Source organism: Bombina bombina, chromosome 6 (assembly GCF_027579735.1).
Source record: "Bombina bombina isolate aBomBom1 chromosome 6, aBomBom1.pri, whole genome shotgun sequence".
Lineage (NCBI taxonomy): Eukaryota > Metazoa > Chordata > Amphibia > Anura > Bombinatoridae > Bombina > Bombina bombina.
This window is the reverse complement of record NC_069504.1, coordinates 856,208,036-856,226,788: the sequence shown is the minus strand read 5'-3', so window position 1 is coordinate 856,226,788 and position 18,753 is coordinate 856,208,036. Positions and strand designations below refer to the sequence as shown.

Here is an 18,753-nt window from a genome sequence, read left to right as displayed (position 1 = left end):
CTCAGTTAAGCACGGTATTATGTGATACCATTTATTAATTAGAAATGCATTTCTTTGATCACACATTTTTTAAATCTTATCTACTTTCACATTCTTCCTTTAGTGGTGGTGATGTGCATGCCCTCTGTTCTGATTGGTGGAGAGGACCAGCGTTACCTTCTTGAGGTGGCCCATGACCTGCGCATGGCAGATGGCTCCGTGGTCTTCATTCCTTATGACACTCTTCAATACAGCCTTCCCTATGACCAACCATTCCATGTCTTGATGAACAACACCAAGCTTCGACGAGCATATGATGCTGTCCTAACTATTACTGTCACCTCTGAACATGGGAACTTTTATAAATCATTTCAAGAAGCAAAAGCCAATCGTGAAGTGCCACATGAAATAGACCCAAATGAGGTACTGCAACCATTGAACAATTTTACAGTAGGAAGGACATTTGTATTGTCTATATGTCTAGTTATTTTCCCAACAAGGGAAATTGACTCCTTGTTTCATTACTTGGTTTTATAGTGTTTCTTTCTTTATTTTTCCATCCAGGTATCCCCTCTTTTTGCAACAATATATAATTCTATCTACCTCCTGGCCACAGCAGCGGACAGGTCATATAAGTCTGGCCACCGTCTAACAGGTACTTCCATTGCACGTCATGCTCAGAACATATACATGGATGGATTTGGGCTTCCCTTGTCAACTGATGAGGATGGAGATTCCTTGACACCCTATGTTATTCTGGATACAGATGGTAGAGGTAGTCGTCTTTCCGTGGTATATAATCTCCAACCAGCTACGGGACAACTACGCTATGTGAATGAGATACATTTCCCCTATGGTTACCGACCTGGGACAGACTCTGATTGCTGGTTTGACAGGAGTTCAATCTGCACAGGGGGTAAGTAAATTACTGTATAACAGTCATACATATCTACAAAGCAATTACTGATTTGGCATATGTAATGGAACTGCATAGCTACTGAAAATATACATATATAAAAGATTTGAAGGCTATAATGCATATATAACGTTATCATGAACACAGAATAATATAGTGATGAAGAATTTCTATATTGGGGAAAAACTGTACTAAGTACATTTCTCTACCAATTTATTTTAGGTGTGGATCCAACATCTGTACTTCTGGTTGTTATCCTGCTCTCAAGTTTAGCTCTCACCGGAGCATCTTTTGCCTGCTATATAAGGTATGATGGGAAGAAAGTAAAAGCCACAATATATAAATACTTTGAAGTCAAATGGTATAGGTCAATTATTGGTACATCCATCCACCAATAACTAAAAACACATCAAATGCATTACTCTTTTCTTAATCAAATTGTGACATTATGTTGGCTCTGCTTTCAACAATCTCCATTCCAGTTTATTAGAATTCCAATGTGAAAACTTTGATTGCAAGTTTAGGCTGTTTTTGTTTGATTTGTTTTGTTTCGCTTTTTTTGTTTGTTTGTTTGTTTGTTTTTTGCTTAGTTTCCATTAAAAGAGCTAGGGCCAGATTACAAGTGGAACACTAAATATTGCTTGCTAGCAAGGGATATTAGCACACCCCTTTGTAATACGAGCTAACGATAATGTGCACTGGTAATACAAGTTAATCACAATGCACATCTAGGAAGCATTGCCCTCACGAAAGACGGCATCAGAACCTTGTGCAGTGAAGGGGTAAGTAGCGCAGAAATAGGCAACATTTTTATATATATATGTATATGATTATATACATATATATTTATGTGTTAATATTTATATATACACATATTAACACATAAATATATATATTTACATTGCGGTCTATGGGAACACACAGTTCCCATAGACCTCAATATAAAGGTACTTTTCAGTGCCACTTTTTTTCTGACACCCCACTCCCACCAACTTTAGCATGTGCCTTCACTTTGAGGGTTGCCTTGGGTATATGCTGTTACATGTCGCTATACCTACTGTGACAGCTAAGCTGTTAGAGCCAGTTGGCTCAGAAAAAAAAAAATCTGTGGCTGGAGTTTAGGTAGTTTGGGGGTGGAGTTGGGCATTTCAGGTATTTGTGTGCAAGGTTCAGGAATTCATAGTGAAACTGGGAGTATGATTACAAAACACTGGTCTTATATCCTGCAAAATAGGGGACAGTTTGGAACAAAAACAGAAAATATCAACAGCGCCAAAGATACAACACAGGCTCCTCCTCAAATGAGCAAGATCTCCCAACCAGATCTCAGTATGTGAATCAAAAATAATGCTAAGAGGGAGCGCTACAACACCCCTGTAAGGGGATGTGTTGCTTAAGGTGGAGTCCAAGAGGTATATCTATAGTGGGGTCCAAAGGTATATCTAAATCGGTTATATAAGAGACTCTATGAAAAATAATAATATGGTATATACAATTTGGTATATATGATTTTTAGCATTAAATTGTATATACCATATTATTATTTTTCATAGAGTCTCTTATATAACCGATTTAGATATACCTTTGGACCCCACTATAGATATACCTCTTGGACTCCACCTTAAGCAACACATCCCCTTACAGGGGTGTTGTAGCGCTTCCTCTTAGTATTATTTTTCATGGACAGTTTGGAACAGTTTTGTACTGTTTAATCATACAAATAAAGTTATTTTTTTAATTTATAGAACAATTCTGTCACATTTTTATGTGTTAGTGTTTATATTCTCTACATTTATTAATAAAAAAACAGTGGTCACTGTGTATATACAGCAAGATTTATAAGCTAGGTATATATAGCAGGTATATTTTTGCATTAATAACAAATGTAACATATCTCGGCAGACGTCGGATCCAACAAGCAAATCTCATGAAAGGACCCAACAAAATTATCCTTACAACGGAGGATTTAACCTTCATCTACACACAGAGCAGGAAGGTGAGGATGAGAAGGTGAGGGGAAGAGCTGTGTAAAGTGAAATATTTGGGGATGATACATGGAGAAACAGAGCAAGCTATAAAGTGATACTTTTGCTTTCAGAAAGTTTGTGATGACAGCAGATGCAGTATGTTGGGCCGGAGCGTCAGTGATATGAGAACACCACGTCATTCCCTCTCAGGGAAGAGTGTGTCAGTGGCAACTCCCCATAACACTAATGTTGCAGTGTATGAGGTAAATGTACATCTCCCACTTGCCTTTGATACCTTAACACCTTGTTGTTTTATTATTTTTTTTATTTGCTAGCTTTCTCTAAATTGAGTTGTGTTTAAAAATAATTGTTCAGGGTCATATTTAATTTGTGTGTATAAAATATCTCACTCATAGGGAGATTGGGCTTGGCTAAAGAAGTTTCCGGGGGAGAAACATGGAGAGCTCAGGCCAGCAACAAAGAATGTCTTCTGCAAGGTAAGTGTGAGTGTAGAATGTGAGCCATTATATTAATAGGAATGAGTCTAGAAATGGCATCTGAATAGAATATTGGGAAGCTGAGAACAGAGCCTCAGTAGCCTGATCAGAGAACCTCAGGGGCGGAGTCAGAATGGGTCATGGGTGGGACTAGTGTGTGCCATGGATGGCGCTAAGGGAGTCTGGATCTGTGAAGTCCAGGGAAGTGTATGTGATAACAAAATATTTACAAGGGGGGAGAAGCAGCAGAAGGAACAGTGGGACATAGTTTTTAAACAAGGTACATCCCTCATAAACATGTTCGGGAGCTCTGCAAACAGATCAAGATTAGAAAATTAGCTATTTAAGATTTTAAACTGATATTAATAGGGCATAGAAGGTATGTATTTAGACCCTTCTTTTTAGTCAAAATGAAATGTTAATGGTTTAGCTAGATCATACTATTTTAACCAACTTTCCAGTTTACTTCTATTATCTATTTTGTTTTTCTTTTTGGATATGTTTTGTTGAAGAGTAAACCGTTACCTAGGAAGGCTCATAGGAGCTAATTAGGTTGCATATGTTTTTACCATTCTATGGCAGCAGTATTTGCAACAAAGTATAACATTTATAAAAACATTGTTGCAAAAACCCTGTGCACTTTCCTAAGCTCCTGTGAACCTACCTAGGTTTGCTCTTCAACAAAAGATACCAATAGAGCAAAGTAAATTTGATAACAGGAGTAAATTGGAAAGTTGTTTTAAATTACACACACCCAGATTACAAGTTTTGCGCTAAACCAGGTGCGTAAATAAAGCAAAAAAAATAAGCGGTATTGCACTCTCCAAAGCACTGCCATTACAAGTTACTGAAAAACCTTCTTTCTTTCCTATGGCATAGAGAGTCCACAATTTCATTCCAATTACTAGTGGGAATTCAACTCAGCAGGAGGAGGCAAAGAGCACCCCAGCAGAGCTGTTAAGTGTCACTTCCTTTACCCATAATCCCCAGTCATTCTCTTTGCCTTTCAAGGGAGGATGTGCGAAGATGGTGTCTGAAGATATTAATCCTTTTTTATGGGTACTTTTCCCTGCTAGCAAGGATTGGGGCTATGCTGTGTCCATGTCAATCTCTTTAGTAAGAGTAATGGTGGCTTTTAGCAGTTAGAAGATGGCGAGGTTGTCTTTGCTTAACTTCTCATGTTGTTTCTACCCCTGTAATAGAAAGCCAGGGTTGGTTACTCTGTCTTTTCTTTTTGTACAGGTCACTGGCAGAGGTTACTATATCTGTCACACCTAAGAAGCTGTTCCCTGCCCGGCAGCCGGATCCACAGGTAAGTGCTTTCCCTTCTAGGTTAGAAGGAACCAGCACTTCAGGGGTTAAACCCTCGTTGGATGTCTTTCTGGGACATGATTTATCTCTAGGGTAGAGATTTATTCAGACCAAGGGCATATTAACCCCTTAACGACTGAGGACATGCCAGGAACGTCCTACAAAAAAACATCCTTAACGACCAAGTACATTCCTGGCACATCCTCTGGTCTTTAAAGCGGTGGAAGCGATCCTGATCGCTTCCAGCCGCTTTTATGGTATTGCAGTGATGCCTCGATATTGAGGCATCCTGCAATATAATTTTTTTACAAACCAATGCAGAGAGAGCCATTCTGTGGCCCTCTCTGTACCGGTAGTGATGGTGCCGATCGGAACATCGTTGGTGGGTTGGAGCATTGGCGGGTGGTCGGCCCATCTCTACCCGGCATCCGGATACTCTATGTGCAATGTGAACGCCGGGTGCCGGCAGCGTGCGGGGGAGCCTGCGTGTGGTGCGGGCGCATGTGTGTGTGCGCGCGCGCACAGCAACCACTGCCATCAATGAAAATGAATGGGAAGGAGGGGGAGGGAGGGAGGGGAAGAAAATAAGAATCGTAGGATCTGGGAGGGGGAGAGGGAGGGGGGTTTTGAGAGGGGCTGCTACACTACAGAAAAATTAAAACAAAAATTTTTTAAATAAAAAAAAAACTTTTTTGGGGGGCAAAATGGGTACTGGCAGACAGCTGCCAGTACCCAAGATAGCGGCACATAGGTAGCAGGGGGAGGGTTAGAGAGCTGGTTTAGGGGGGTCCATCAGAGCTACATAATTATTATTATATAAAAAAAAAAGCCTTTTATTTTAGTACTGGGAGACTTTCTGCCAGTACTCAAGATGGCAGGGACAATTGTGGGGTGGGGGAGGGAAGAGAGCTGTTTGGGAGGGATCATGGGGTGGGATGTGTCAGGTGGGAGGCTGATCTCTACACTAAAGCTAAAATTAATCCTGCAAGCTCCCTACAAGCTACCTAATTAACCCCTTCACTGCTGGGCATAATACAAGTGTGGTGCGCAGCGTCATTTAGCGGCCTTCTAATTGTCAAAAAGCAACGCCAAAGCCATATATGTCTGCTATTTCTGAACAAAGGGGATCCCAGAGAAGCATTTACAACCATTTGTGCCATAATTGCACAAGCTGTTTGTAAATAATTTCAGTGAGAAACCTAAAGTTTGTGAAAAGTTTGTGAAAAAGTGAACGTTTTTTTTTTTATTTTATTGCATTTGGCAGTGAAATGGTGGCATGAAATATACCAAAAGGGGCCTAGATCAATACTTTGGGTTGTCTACTACACTAAAGCTAAAATTAACCCTTTCAATCTCCCTAATTAACTCCTTCTCTGCTGGGCATAATACATGTGTGGTGCGCAGCGGCATTTAGCGGCCTTCTAATTACCAAAAAGCAACGCCAAAGCCATATATGTCTGCTATTTCTGAACAAAGGGGATCCCAGAGAAGCATTTACAACCATTTGTGTCATAATTGCACAGGCTGTTTGTAAATAATTTCAGTGAGAAACCTAAAATTGTGAAAAATGTAACAATTTTTTTTATTTGATCGCATTTGGCGGTGAAATGGTGGCATGAAATATACCAAAATGGTCCTAGATCAATACTTGGGGGTGTCTACTACACTAAAGCTAAAATTAACCCTACACACTCCCTAATTAACTCCTTCACTGCTGGGCATAATACACGTGTGGTGTGCAGCGGCATTTAGCGGCCTTCTAATTACCATAAAGCAATACCAAAGCCATATATGTCTGCTATTTGTGAACAAAGTGGATCCCAGAGAAGTATTTACAACCATTTATGCCATAATTGCACAAGCTGTTTGTAAATAATTTCAGTGAGAAACCTAAAGTTTGTGAAAAAGTGAACTTTTTTTTTTTATTTGATCGCATTTGGCGGTGAAATGGTGGCATGAAATATACCAAAATGGGCCTAGATCAATACTTTGGGTTGTCTACTAAAAATTTTTTTAAAAAGTTCTTCAAGTGGTGGTGCCTTCTGTTTAGGTCCGTCTGTCTTGTTCTCCCTCCCTTTCATTCTTTGTCCTCTAGCTTCGGTATTGGTTCCCACTAGTAATTGGAATGAAATTGTGGACTCTCCATGCCATAGGAAAGAAAACAAAATTAATGCTTATCTGATAAATGTCTTTCTTTCCGGGCATGGAGATTCCACAACCCGCCCTTATTTACATTCAAGACGGCAATTTTTTGGTACAAACCTCAGGCACCTCTATACACTTGTGTTATCTTCTTTTTCCATTTTCCTTCGGCCGAATGACTGGGGATTATGGGTAAGGGAAGTGACGCTTAAGAGCTCTGCTGGGGTGCTCTTTGCCACCTCCTGCTGGCCAGGAGGCCTATCTATCAAGCTGTCAACTATGCTGCATTCAACGGCACCAATACGCTTGCCTAACATCGCGGCCGCGTACCTGAATACACTCTCCTTATTTATAAAAAAGCTGTAAAAAAGCCGCGCACCAAGTATGGGGCGATGAGCATCGGACTGTTGTTAACAAGCAGTCATTGATCTCGCTGCTATTCGGATTTTTTCCAACTTTATTTATACCCTGTCACTAAGCACCGCCACTATACTAAAATGATTAACCCCTATCCCGCCGCTCCCGGACCCCGCTACAACTAAATAAAGTTATTAACCCCCATCCCGCTGCTCCCAGAGCCCACTGCAACTCTAATAAAGTTATTAACCCCTATCCCTCCGCTCCCGGAGCCCACCGCAACTCTAATAAAGTTATTAACCCCTATCCCCCCGCTCCCGGACCCCTTCGCAACTAAATAAATGTATTAACCCTTAAACCCCTGGCCTCCCACATCACTACCACTTAATAAACCTATTAACCCCTAAACCACCAGCCCCCCACATCGCCATAAACTAAATTAAGCTATTAACCCCTAAACCTAACAACCCGCTAACTTTACATTAAATATTAACTCATCCCTATCTTATAATAAATTTAAACTTACCTTTAGAATTAAAATAAACTATATTAAACTACTAATTAACCTACCCTAACTATTATCCTACAATTACATTAAACTATATTAAACTATTAATTAACCTACGCTATTATACTAAAATTACATTAAACAATTAAATTAACTATATTACATATTTAAAAACCTAACCCTACTCAAGTTATTTAAATCTACAATTAAATATTACTAAGTTGCAAAAAAATAACAACTAAGTTACACAAAATAAAAAACACTAAGTTACACAAAATAAAAAATAAATTATCAAATATTTAAACTAATTACACCTAATCTAATAGCCCTATCAAAATAAAAAAGCCCCCCCAAAATAAAAAAAAACCCTAGCCTACACTAAACTACCAATGGCCCTTAAAAGGACCTTTTGCGGGGCATTGCCCCAAAGAAATCATCTCTTTTACCTGTAAAAAAAATACAAATACCCCCCCAACAGTAAAACCCACCACCCACACAACCAACACCCCCAAATAAAAACCTATCTAAAAAACCTATTCTCCCCATTGCCCTGAAAAGGGCATTTGTATGGGCATTGCCCTTAAAAGGGCATTCAGCTCTTTTACTGCCCAAAGTCCCTAACCTAAAATTAAAACCCACCCAATAAACCCTTAAAAAACCCTAACACTAACACCCGAAGATCCACTTACAGTTTTCAAAGACCGGACATCCATCCTCATCCAAGCGGCAGAAGTCACAGAAGTCTTCATCCAAGCGGGCCGAAGTCTTCATCCAAGCGGGCAGAAGTCTTCATCCAGAGGGCATCTTCTATCTTCATCCATCCGGCGCGGAGCGGCTCCATCTTCAAGACATCCGGTGCGGAGCATCCTCTTCTTACGACGTCTCTTGAAGAATGAAGTTTCCTTTAAATGACGTCATCCAAGATGGCGCTTCTTACATTCCGATTGGCTGATAGAATTCTATCAGCCAATCGGAAATTAAAGGTGAAAAAATTGAGCTTTCATCCTATTGGCTATTCCAATCAGTCAATAGAATGCGAGCTCAATCCTATTGGCTGATTGCAACAGCCAATATGATGAAAGCTCAGTCCTATTGGCTGATTGCAACAGCCAATAGGATTTTTTCCCCTTTAATTCCAATTGACTGATAGAATTCTATCAGCCAATCGGAATGTAAGAGACGCCATCTTGGATGACATCATTTAAAGGAAACTTCTTTCTTCAAGAGACGTCGTAAGAAGAGGATGCTCCGCGACGGATGTTTTAAAGATAGAGCCGATCCGCGCCGGATTTATGAAGATAGAAGATGCCGTCTGGATGAAGACTTCTGCCCGCTTGGATGAAGACTTCGGCCCACTTGGATGAAGACTTCTGCCGGCTTCGCTGAGGACTGCTGCCGCTTGGATGAGGATGGATGTCCGGTCTTCGAAAACTGTAAGTGGATCTTCGGGGGTTAGTGTTAGTTTTTTAAGGGTTTATTGGGTGGGTTTTAATTTTAGGTTAGGGACTTTGGGCAGTAAAAGAGCTGAATGCCCTTTTAAGGGCAATGCCCATACAAATGCCCTTTTCAGGGCAATGGGGAGCTTAGGTTTTTTAGACAGGGTTTTTATTTGGGGGTGTTGGTTGTGTGGGTGGTGGGTTTTACTGTTGGGGGGGTAAAAGAGATGATTTCTTTGGGGCAATGCCCCGCAAAAGGCCCATTTAAGGGCCATTGGTAGTTTAGTGTAGGCTAGGGTTTTTTTTTTATTTTGAGGGGGCATTTTTATTTTGATAGGGCTATTAGATTAGGTGTAATTAGTTTAAATATTTGATAATTTATTTTATTTTGTGTAACTTAGTGTTATTTATTTTGTGTAACTTAGTTATTTTTTTGTAACTTAGTAATATTTAATTGCAGATTTAAATAACTTGAGTAGGGTTAGGTTTTTAAATATGTAATATAGTTAATTTAATTGTTAATTTAATGTAACTTTAGTATAATAGTTAGGACAGGTAATTAATAGTTTAATATAGTTTAATGTAATTGTAGGATAATAGTTAGGGTAGGTTAATTAGTAGTTTAATATAGTTTATTTTAATTCTAAAGGTATGTTTACATTTATTATAAGATAGGGATGAGTTAATATTTAATGTAAAGTTAGCGGGTTGTTAGGTTTAGGGGTTAATAGCTTAATTTAGTTCATGGCGATGTGGGGTGTTGGCGGTTTAGGTTTAGGGGTTAATACATTTATTTAGTTGCGGTGGGCTCCGGGAGCAGCGGGATAGGGGGTTAAGACATTTATTTAGTTGTGGTGGGCTCCGGGAGCGACGGGATAGGGGTTAATACATTTATTTAGTTGCGGTGGGCTCCGGGAGCAGCGGGATAGGGGTTAATACATTTATTTAGTTGCGGCGGGTTCGGGGAGCGGCGGGATAGGGGTTAATAACATTATGTAGGTGGCTGCGATGGTGGGGGCGGCAGATTAGGGGTGTTTAGACTCAGGTATATGTTAGGGTGTTAGGTGTAAACGTAATTTATTTTCTACCATAGAAATCAATGGGATATCGGGCAGCAGCGAACATTAGCTTTCGCTGCTTTCAGACCCCCATTGATTCCTATGGCATCCGCGGCCTCCAGGGTTGGCGGATTGAAAACCAGGTACGCTGGGCCGGAATAGTGGCGAGCATACCTGTTAGAAATTTTATAAATGGCAAAAGTTGTCAGATAGTGCCGAATTTGTATTCGGAACATCTGTAATGACGTAAGCATTGATCTGTGTCGGATTCAGACCGGCGAATCGTATGTTACGTCACAAATTTCAACTTTTGCCGGTCTGTAGGCTTTGATAAATGAGTCAAATCAGGCTCGCCATAATTACGCTGCGGAATTCCAGCGTATTTGCGGTTGACGGCTTGATAAATATCCCTCCAGGAGTTGAATTCCCACTAGTAATTGGAATAAAATCAGGGACTCTCCATGCCCGGAAAGAAAGAAATTTATCAGGTAAGCATAAATTTTGTTTTTGTTGTGCGATATGGTGCGATAAGCTACATACCGCTCAAAACTCAAGGCCTGACTTTACGTGCTCGTGCACGCTTTCCCCCATAGACATCAATGGAGAGAAAATGTTAGAAAAAATGTAACACCTGCGATCGCGGAATGGTGATCGCTGTAACGCAGCCCCAATAATGTTTAGGGGGAAAAGAAAGTTATGTAAAAACCTAACATCCTAACATAAACCCCTAGTCTAAATACCCCTAACCCGTCGCCCCCGACATCGCCGACACTAAATAAAGTGATTAACCACTAAACCGCCTTCCCCCTGCATCGCTAACACCGAAATAAACCTATTAACCCTTAAACCGCCGGCCCCCCCCACATGCCAGCACTAAAATAAAGTATTAACCCCTAAACCGCCGACCACCCGCATCATAAAGACTATAATAAACCTATTAACCCCTAAACCGCCGCCCCCCACATCGCAAAGACTATAATAAACCTATTAACCCTTAAACCGCCGCCCCCCACATCGCAAATCACTAAATTAAACTATTAACCCTTAAACTTAACTATCCCCTATACTTTAAATTAAAATTACAATATAACTATCTTAAAATATATAAAAACTTACCTGTGAAATAAAAGAAACCTAAGATTAAACTATAAATAAACCTAACATTACTATTTTAAGAAAAAAAATAAACAAAAAATAAAAAAACCTAAAATTAAAAAAATCTAAGATTACTAAAAAAACACACAAAAATTACGAAAAATAAAAAAATCTAAGATTACAAAAAATAATAAACGAAATTATCCATAATAATAAAAATTAAACCTAATCTAATAGCCCTATAAAAAAAAAGCCACCCCAAAATAAAAACACCCCCTAACCTATTAATAAATTACCAGTAGCCCTTAAAAGGGCCTTTTGTAGGGCATTGCCCTAAGTTAAACAGCTCTTTTACCTAAAATAATTACAAAGCCAATAGGATGAGAGCTGCTTAAATCCTATTGTCCTGTTCCTCGGTCACCTCCGCTCCGCGCCACCTTCGCCCTGGATGAAGATAGAAGAGGTCCCCGCGCTGGATGAAGATGTTGTCTCCTGGATGAAGATGTTGCTGCCTAGATAAAGACTTTTCACCGCCTGGATGAAGATGGATGTCCGGTCTTCAGGAACTGTGAGTAGATTTTCTGGTGTTAGCGTTAGGTTTTTTTGGGGGTGACTTTTTTTTTAGATTAGGGTTTTTTTTTTATGGGCAAAAAAGAGCTGAATGCCCTTTTAAGGGCAATGTCCATACAAATGCCCCTTTAGGGGCAATGGGTAGCTTAGGGTTTTTTAGACTTTTATTTTGGGAGTTGGGTGGGGGGGTTACTTTTAATTAATTTAGGTAAAAGAGCTGTTCAACTTAGGGCAATGCTCTAAAAAGGCCCTTTTAAGGGCTATTGGTAGTTTATTTTTTGGTCAGGGGGTGTTTTTATTTTGTGGTGTGTTTTTTATTTTTCGTAATTTTAGTGTTTGTTATTTTTGGTAATGTTAGGTTTTTTGTTATTTTTCGTAATTTTAGTGTTTTTTTTAATGTTAGGAATTTTTTATTCTGTAACTTAGGTTTTTTATTTTTCGTTTATTTTTAATATAGTAATGTTAGGTTAATTTATAGCTTAATCTTATTTATTTTTTTATTTCAAAGGTAAGTTTTTTTTCATTTTAAGATAGTTATATTGTAAAATTAATTAAAGTATAGGAGATAGTTAGGTTTAATAGTTTAATTTAGTGTTTTGCGATGTGGGGGGCCGGCGGTTCAGGGGTTAATACATTTATTATAGTATTTGCGATGTGGGGGGCCGGCGGTTTAGGGGTAATAAGTTTATTATAGTATTTGCGATGTGGGGGTGCGGCGGTTTAGGGGTTAATCAGTTGATTTAGTGTTGGCGATGTGGGTGGGCGGTGAATTAGGGGTTAATAAGTTTAATATAGTATTTGCGATGCTGGGGGATGGCGGTTTAGGTTTAATAGCTAGTTTATGGGTGTTAGTATACTTTGTAACATTTTAGTTATGAGTTTTGTGAAACATTTTTGTTTTGCAAAATCCATAACTACTGGTCTCAAATCGCAGAATGGATAAGGGCGGTATAAGCTATACCGCTAGCATTTTAGCCGGACCGCACAACCCGTAATACAGCAGTATGAAAATCCCGCATTAAAAAGCCATTTTTTTGAGTGCGGAATGGAGAGTTGCGTTACAGCTAAATCGCTAGTGGTATAGCCGTACCACAGCGACTTGTAATACGGGAGAACTGTCCATTCAGCACGTAATGGCCAATTTTACAGCGGTATAGCCGTACCGCACAACTTGTAATTTAGGTGATAGTCTATTTGAATCATGAATGTTTAATTTTGACTTTACTGTCCCTTTAATTCTCATTTACTTTTATTTTTAGAATTCCTAAATCTACTTTGATATTTTTCCCTTTTTTCTTGTACTATTTTTCTATTTTTATTTTTCCTTTCTTTTAAATCACACTTTTTCTTACTCACTGTCTCTCACTTAGAGCATTCTTTTCTGGGCATCTTTTTTATCATCTTTCATTCTTTTTTTCACTTCTCCTCTTTACTTCTTCCCATTAATTGTTACTTTCAAATTTCTCCCAGCTCCGGGACCTTCGTCACGAGAATGTAAACCTTTTTCTGGGACTTTTCCATGATATGGGTGTCCTAGGAGTTGTGTCAGAGCATTGTTCCCGAGGAAGTCTGGAAGACCTCATTCAGAATCAGGACATGAAGTTGGACTGGATGTTCAAATCCTCCCTTCTGCTAGATCTCATCAAGGTGAGAGTGGACAACACAGGGCAGTTTTGTGTATATATATATATATATAATTGGATGGAAGAGATAATGGGGGGGGGAGGAAGAACAGTATGAGTTGTAGAGAACATGACAAACAGATAGAAAAATAATAAAAAGTTAACTTAAAAGCTACCAAATAATTGACATTTTAAGAGATAAATAGTCTTATAATTCCTAAGTTGAAATTCTGGACTTGTATTCCCTACCAGGGTTTGAAGTTCCTCCATCACCGTGAAATCACACATGGTCGTCTCAAGTCACGAAACTGTGTTGTAGATGGAAGATTTGTCTTGAAAGTGACAGACCATGGAATGAATGAGTTATACGAGGCTCAGAGACTGAATCCCCCTGAACCTCAACCTGAGGGTAACTGAGTAGCAGCAGCATCCTACTCTATCCTTACATAATGTTATAATTATATTCTTTTAGTTGCACATATCTCTAGTTTTACTATGAATTTGAGGTTTATGATTTTAGATTCAGTATTACAAACTTTAACAAGGAAAATATAAAATAACCCTATTAAAGGGATTGTTAACTCTTTTTTGTTTCTAAATGCAATAATAAATGTTAACATTCTCAATGTCAAATGTTAATGTACAAATATCAAATCTTGACATTAAAATATTGAATATAACATTTAATTATATGAATCTAAGCTTTGAACATTGCTTTCAAATGTTGATTCACATACGCTTACACTGAAGTCTATGAGAGTCAACATACAAAAGTTACTATTAAAAGGATATATTAATATTCAGCATATATTCTTTTTCCACTGGTTCCTAATTTGATGAATTTGAGGAACAGTTACAACATAGGTATTTAATATAGACCTCAACAGCACCAACATTGTTCTTCTTAAAATAAGTAGATCAAAAAGGGGCAGGGAATATTCACAAAAACAAAGCACCTAAATATGTGCCTGGTGTACAAATTGTAAGACTTGGCAGCTCCCCAGCAAGCTGAACCAAGGTCAACTCTGCAACACCAGATAGATTTTTTTTTAAGTGGATCTTATTGGCTTTCCATTTATATACATTTCATTATATGAAAGCCATGACTATTTACAAAGGAATTGTTGGATGAATTTGATGTCCTTGTTTAGATTGGTTTATTAATTATATAGGTGGGGACTCTATACATTAATTTTGTTTTACAGCATACGCTTTACAGATTTTCTATGTTTTCAGACCTTTACTGGACAGCTCCAGAACTCCTCCGAGAACCTTCACTAAATCAGAGGGGCACTTATAGGGGTGATGTGTACAGCTTTGCCATTATAACACAGGAGGTTATAATTCGTGGAGCTCCCTATTGTATGCTGGAGTTAACTGCTGATGGTGCGTTTCATATAAAATGCACAGCTATATCACCCATTTTTGCTCTCCAGCTACTGTAATATTGTTTGTCCAATCTCTATTACTCTTTACATAGTCTTCTATCTTGTGGTTGAAGGTCCTTTAGTTTAAAATATTCTCCAAAATCTGAGATTCCTCAAAGTATTCTACCTTCCATTGTCTGTTCCTCATCTTTCTATTATTTTTCTGTTCTCTTCTTTTTCTCCTTATACAGTTGTTTCTCACTTGTTAATCTCTTTCCTTTCATTCCTTTAGACTTCTTCTTCTCCCCCTTTCTTTCTCTCCATCTCCCTGTCTAATCTATTTCAGACTACCAGTGTTCTTTTCCTCTCTTTCTGCTTCTCTATTACTCTTTTTTTTTCTGCTCACCCACTCTTTAATCATCTTTCTCACTCTTCTCTGTCTTTTTTTCTCCCTCTTTTGCATCATATTTAGTCTCTCTCATTCTTTAACAATTATTTCTTTTCCCTCTGTCTCTCTTCATCTCCATTTTTCTGTGATCAAATGTCACTCTTTCCCATATCCAGATATAATTCGCAAAGTTAGACGACCTCCACCCCTTTGTCGTCCTTCTGTCTCCTTGGACCAAGCCCCTCCTGAGTGTATTCAGCTAATGAAACAGTGCTGGAGTGAGCATCCTGAACGGAGGCCATCTATTGATCAAATCTTTGACCAGGTGACCAGAAGAGCTGACAATCTACTCACTATAGAAAATAAATTCTTTCCTTTAAATTTACCATAGGGTCATAAACTGATTCGCCATGTTGTATAGTAGAAACCAGTGTTTTTTTCAAATTTTTATATTTCTTTTTGACACACTTGATATAATTTTAAAATGTTTGCAAATCATATTATATATATACAGTATGTATACTGTGTATATATATATATATATATATATATATATATATATCAGAAAGAAAGACCAAGATCACAGGCTTACATTGGTAAGCTCAGCCTACTTTAACAGCCCATAGCAACAAGCCCATATGTCTATATGCATCACAATAGGGATGGTAATGAGGCAAAGAAAAATAGAAATAGATTGCCATTATTCGGCTGTCTCTGGAGCTAGGGGTTGACTATCTTTTTCTGTCCATCATCCTTGATAAACAATTAGATGTGGAACTCTATGGACTCAATCTATTCAGCAGTGGATGCTGATTTTGAGCCCTTGCGGGCCCGCTTACACGTGCAGGCCTGCTTTCCACAATGTAAGAAGCAGGCAGTAATCCAACTGCTGCTTCTTATCCTCTTTGACATCTCTGAGTAAGTGGAGATAAAACAAGCCTTGCTTTCATGTAATTGGTCACACAAGAATAGGGGGCAATGTTGCTCAAGAAGTCATTGTGCAATAGTACATGGGGCAGTCGGGAACCTTGTCCACCTGCAATTTACCCACATGAAAGGGTTAAACAAATAGATAAAGACCCTCTCTGGAGCTACAAACATTGTGGCTCTCAAGGTAAACAATGCCAGTGATTGGGGTGCCTGTCCAACTGCTGCTGCTGATTGGCTATTACCTGCTAGAGACTAGTAGTGCTTTGTGGCTCACAAGTGAGACTTTATGTTTGTGTTTAACCACGTTGTGGGGAACACAATTATCATTCCATAGTAATAAGTGCAAAAATGACTCTATTTAAATAATTAGAGCTTGTAGTTTTTCCACTACAATGCCCCTTTAATATGTATTACAGTTTTCTGCGGTTAGGGTTTGTAATAAGGATATCCCTGTACTGAGAAAGAAACATTCTTGTCTTTATGTTTGTGAAAAAGATCTGCTTATTAGCAAGCGAGCAGCAAATCCCAACTGCATGTCCTGTTGGTCTCAAAATCAAAATAACCAACTTTCACTGTAACTTATTTTCATGCATGAAACATGTTAACATGTTTAAATTGTGATCTTTTATATTCAAAATATTTTTTTTTTAGTTTTCTGTCCCTTTAACTATACACTCATTAACCCCCACCATTAAAACCCACCAGCATTCCTGTAATAAGTGCTCTGCATGGCTTTTCACAGAACTTTAACATTTGAATCTTTTCCAGCCCATTAGAAAACTGTTTAACCCACGTATCACAAGCTTTTTAAATTTCTGTGAGAATCAATAACACCCCCATTACTTTGTATGAGGGCGATCTGACAGCCTTAGACATTTTGAAATATCTTGGGGTTTCTGTACAGCTTTTATTTTGTGTGTTAAGATTTTTGTGCATAGCCAGTTCACGTTAACAAAAACAATAGTTTTTTTTTTAATTTCATTATCATGTGAATGTTAATTTGTGATTGAAAATTGTTTGGGCATTAAAAATGTTAAATATTACATTCTTCAAAATAATATGAAAGTGATCATTGCTAGTTTGAAGGTTTATTATTATTATTCAGCTAGATTACGAGTTTTGCGTTATGAGTGAAAAAGCATTGTTATGCTTCATAACGCTGCCTTTTCTATTACAAGTCTTGTAGGTATAGCAGTACCACACACCTTTTGGCCGTCACGCAACGTCAGTACCACACTTTTAAAATAGTCCTTTTTCAATGGGACTTCCATAGCGCCGGTATTACGAGTTTGCCTGGGAGGCCAAAAAGTGAGCGGTACACTCTATACTGACAAGATTCCTACCTCCATCTAAAGTCAGTAGTTATGAGTTTTACGTATAACTAAAGTGCTAAAAAGTACACTAACACCCATAAACTACCTATTAACCCCTAAACTGAGGCCCTCCCGCATCGCAAACACTATAATAAAGTTATTAACCCCCTAATCTGCCGTTCCTGACATTGCCGCCACTAAAAAAAATATTAACCCCTATTCCGCCGCTCCCCGACATCGTCGCCACTATAATAAACCTATTAACCCCTAAACCGCTGCCCTCCCGCATCGCAAACACTATTTAAAGATTATTAACCCCTAATCTGCCGTCCGCCCACACCGCCGCTATAATAAACCTATTAACCACTAAACCGCAAGCCCCCCACAACGAAATATACTAAAATAAATTATTAACCCCTAAACATCTGACTTCCCACATCACTAACTCTACATAAATATATTAACCCCTAATCTTAACCCTAACGTAACCCTAACCCTAACACCCTCTAACTTAAATATAATTAAAATAAATCCAAATAAATCTTACAATTATTAACCAAATACCTATTTAAAAATAAATATATACTTACCTGTAAAATAAAACCTAAGATAGCTACAATATAACTAATAGTTATATTGTATCTATCTTAGGTTTTATTTTTATTTCACAGGTAAGTTTGTATTTATTTTAACTAGGTAGACTAGTTAGTAAATAGTTATTAACTATTTAATAACTACCAAGCTAAACTAAATACAAAGTTACCTGTAAAATAAAACCTAACCTGCCTTACACTAAAACCTAACATTACAACAAAATAAAATAAATTAAATTATTAAAATACAATTTTCTAAATTACAAAAAAAATAAACACTAAATTACAAAAAATAAAAAATGAAATTATCAAAAATAAAAACGAATTACTCCTAATCTAATAGCCCTATCAAAATAAAAAAGCCCCCCCCCCCAAAAAATAAAAAAACCCTAGCCTAAACTAAACTGCCAATGGCCCTTAAAAGGGCCTTTTGTGGGGCATTGCCCCAAAGAAATCAGCTTTTTACCTGTAAAAAAAATACAAACACCCCCCAACAGTAAAACCCACCACCCAACCAACCAACCCCCCGAAATAAAAACCTAAATCTAAATAAACCTAAGCTAACCATTTCCCTAAAATGGGCATTTGGATGGGCATTGCCCTTAAAAGTGCATTTAGCTTCAATTAGCTGTTCCAATCAGCCAATTGGATGAAATTCCTATTGGCTGATAGAAATCTTTCAGCCAATACAAATGTAAGGGACG

At 38.2% G+C, this 18,753-nt stretch overlaps 1 protein-coding gene across 1 annotated transcript in view; it reads left to right on the top strand.

Annotated features, from left to right (window-relative positions):
* The window catches only part of GUCY2D (guanylate cyclase 2D, retinal), a 149,171-nt gene that overhangs the window by 88,362 nt on the left and 42,056 nt on the right, over window positions 1–18,753 (top strand). The window contains exons 2-11 of the mRNA XM_053719487.1: window positions 104–402; window positions 544–895; window positions 1,118–1,202; window positions 2,798–2,891; window positions 2,994–3,125; window positions 3,279–3,359; window positions 13,307–13,483; window positions 13,711–13,867; window positions 14,695–14,844; window positions 15,390–15,538. Of these exons, the coding sequence (XP_053575462.1) occupies window positions 104–402; window positions 544–895; window positions 1,118–1,202; window positions 2,798–2,891; window positions 2,994–3,125; window positions 3,279–3,359; window positions 13,307–13,483; window positions 13,711–13,867; window positions 14,695–14,844; window positions 15,390–15,538 (1,676 nt within the window). The remainder of the gene's footprint in view (window positions 1–103; window positions 403–543; window positions 896–1,117; window positions 1,203–2,797; window positions 2,892–2,993; window positions 3,126–3,278; window positions 3,360–13,306; window positions 13,484–13,710; window positions 13,868–14,694; window positions 14,845–15,389; window positions 15,539–18,753) is intronic.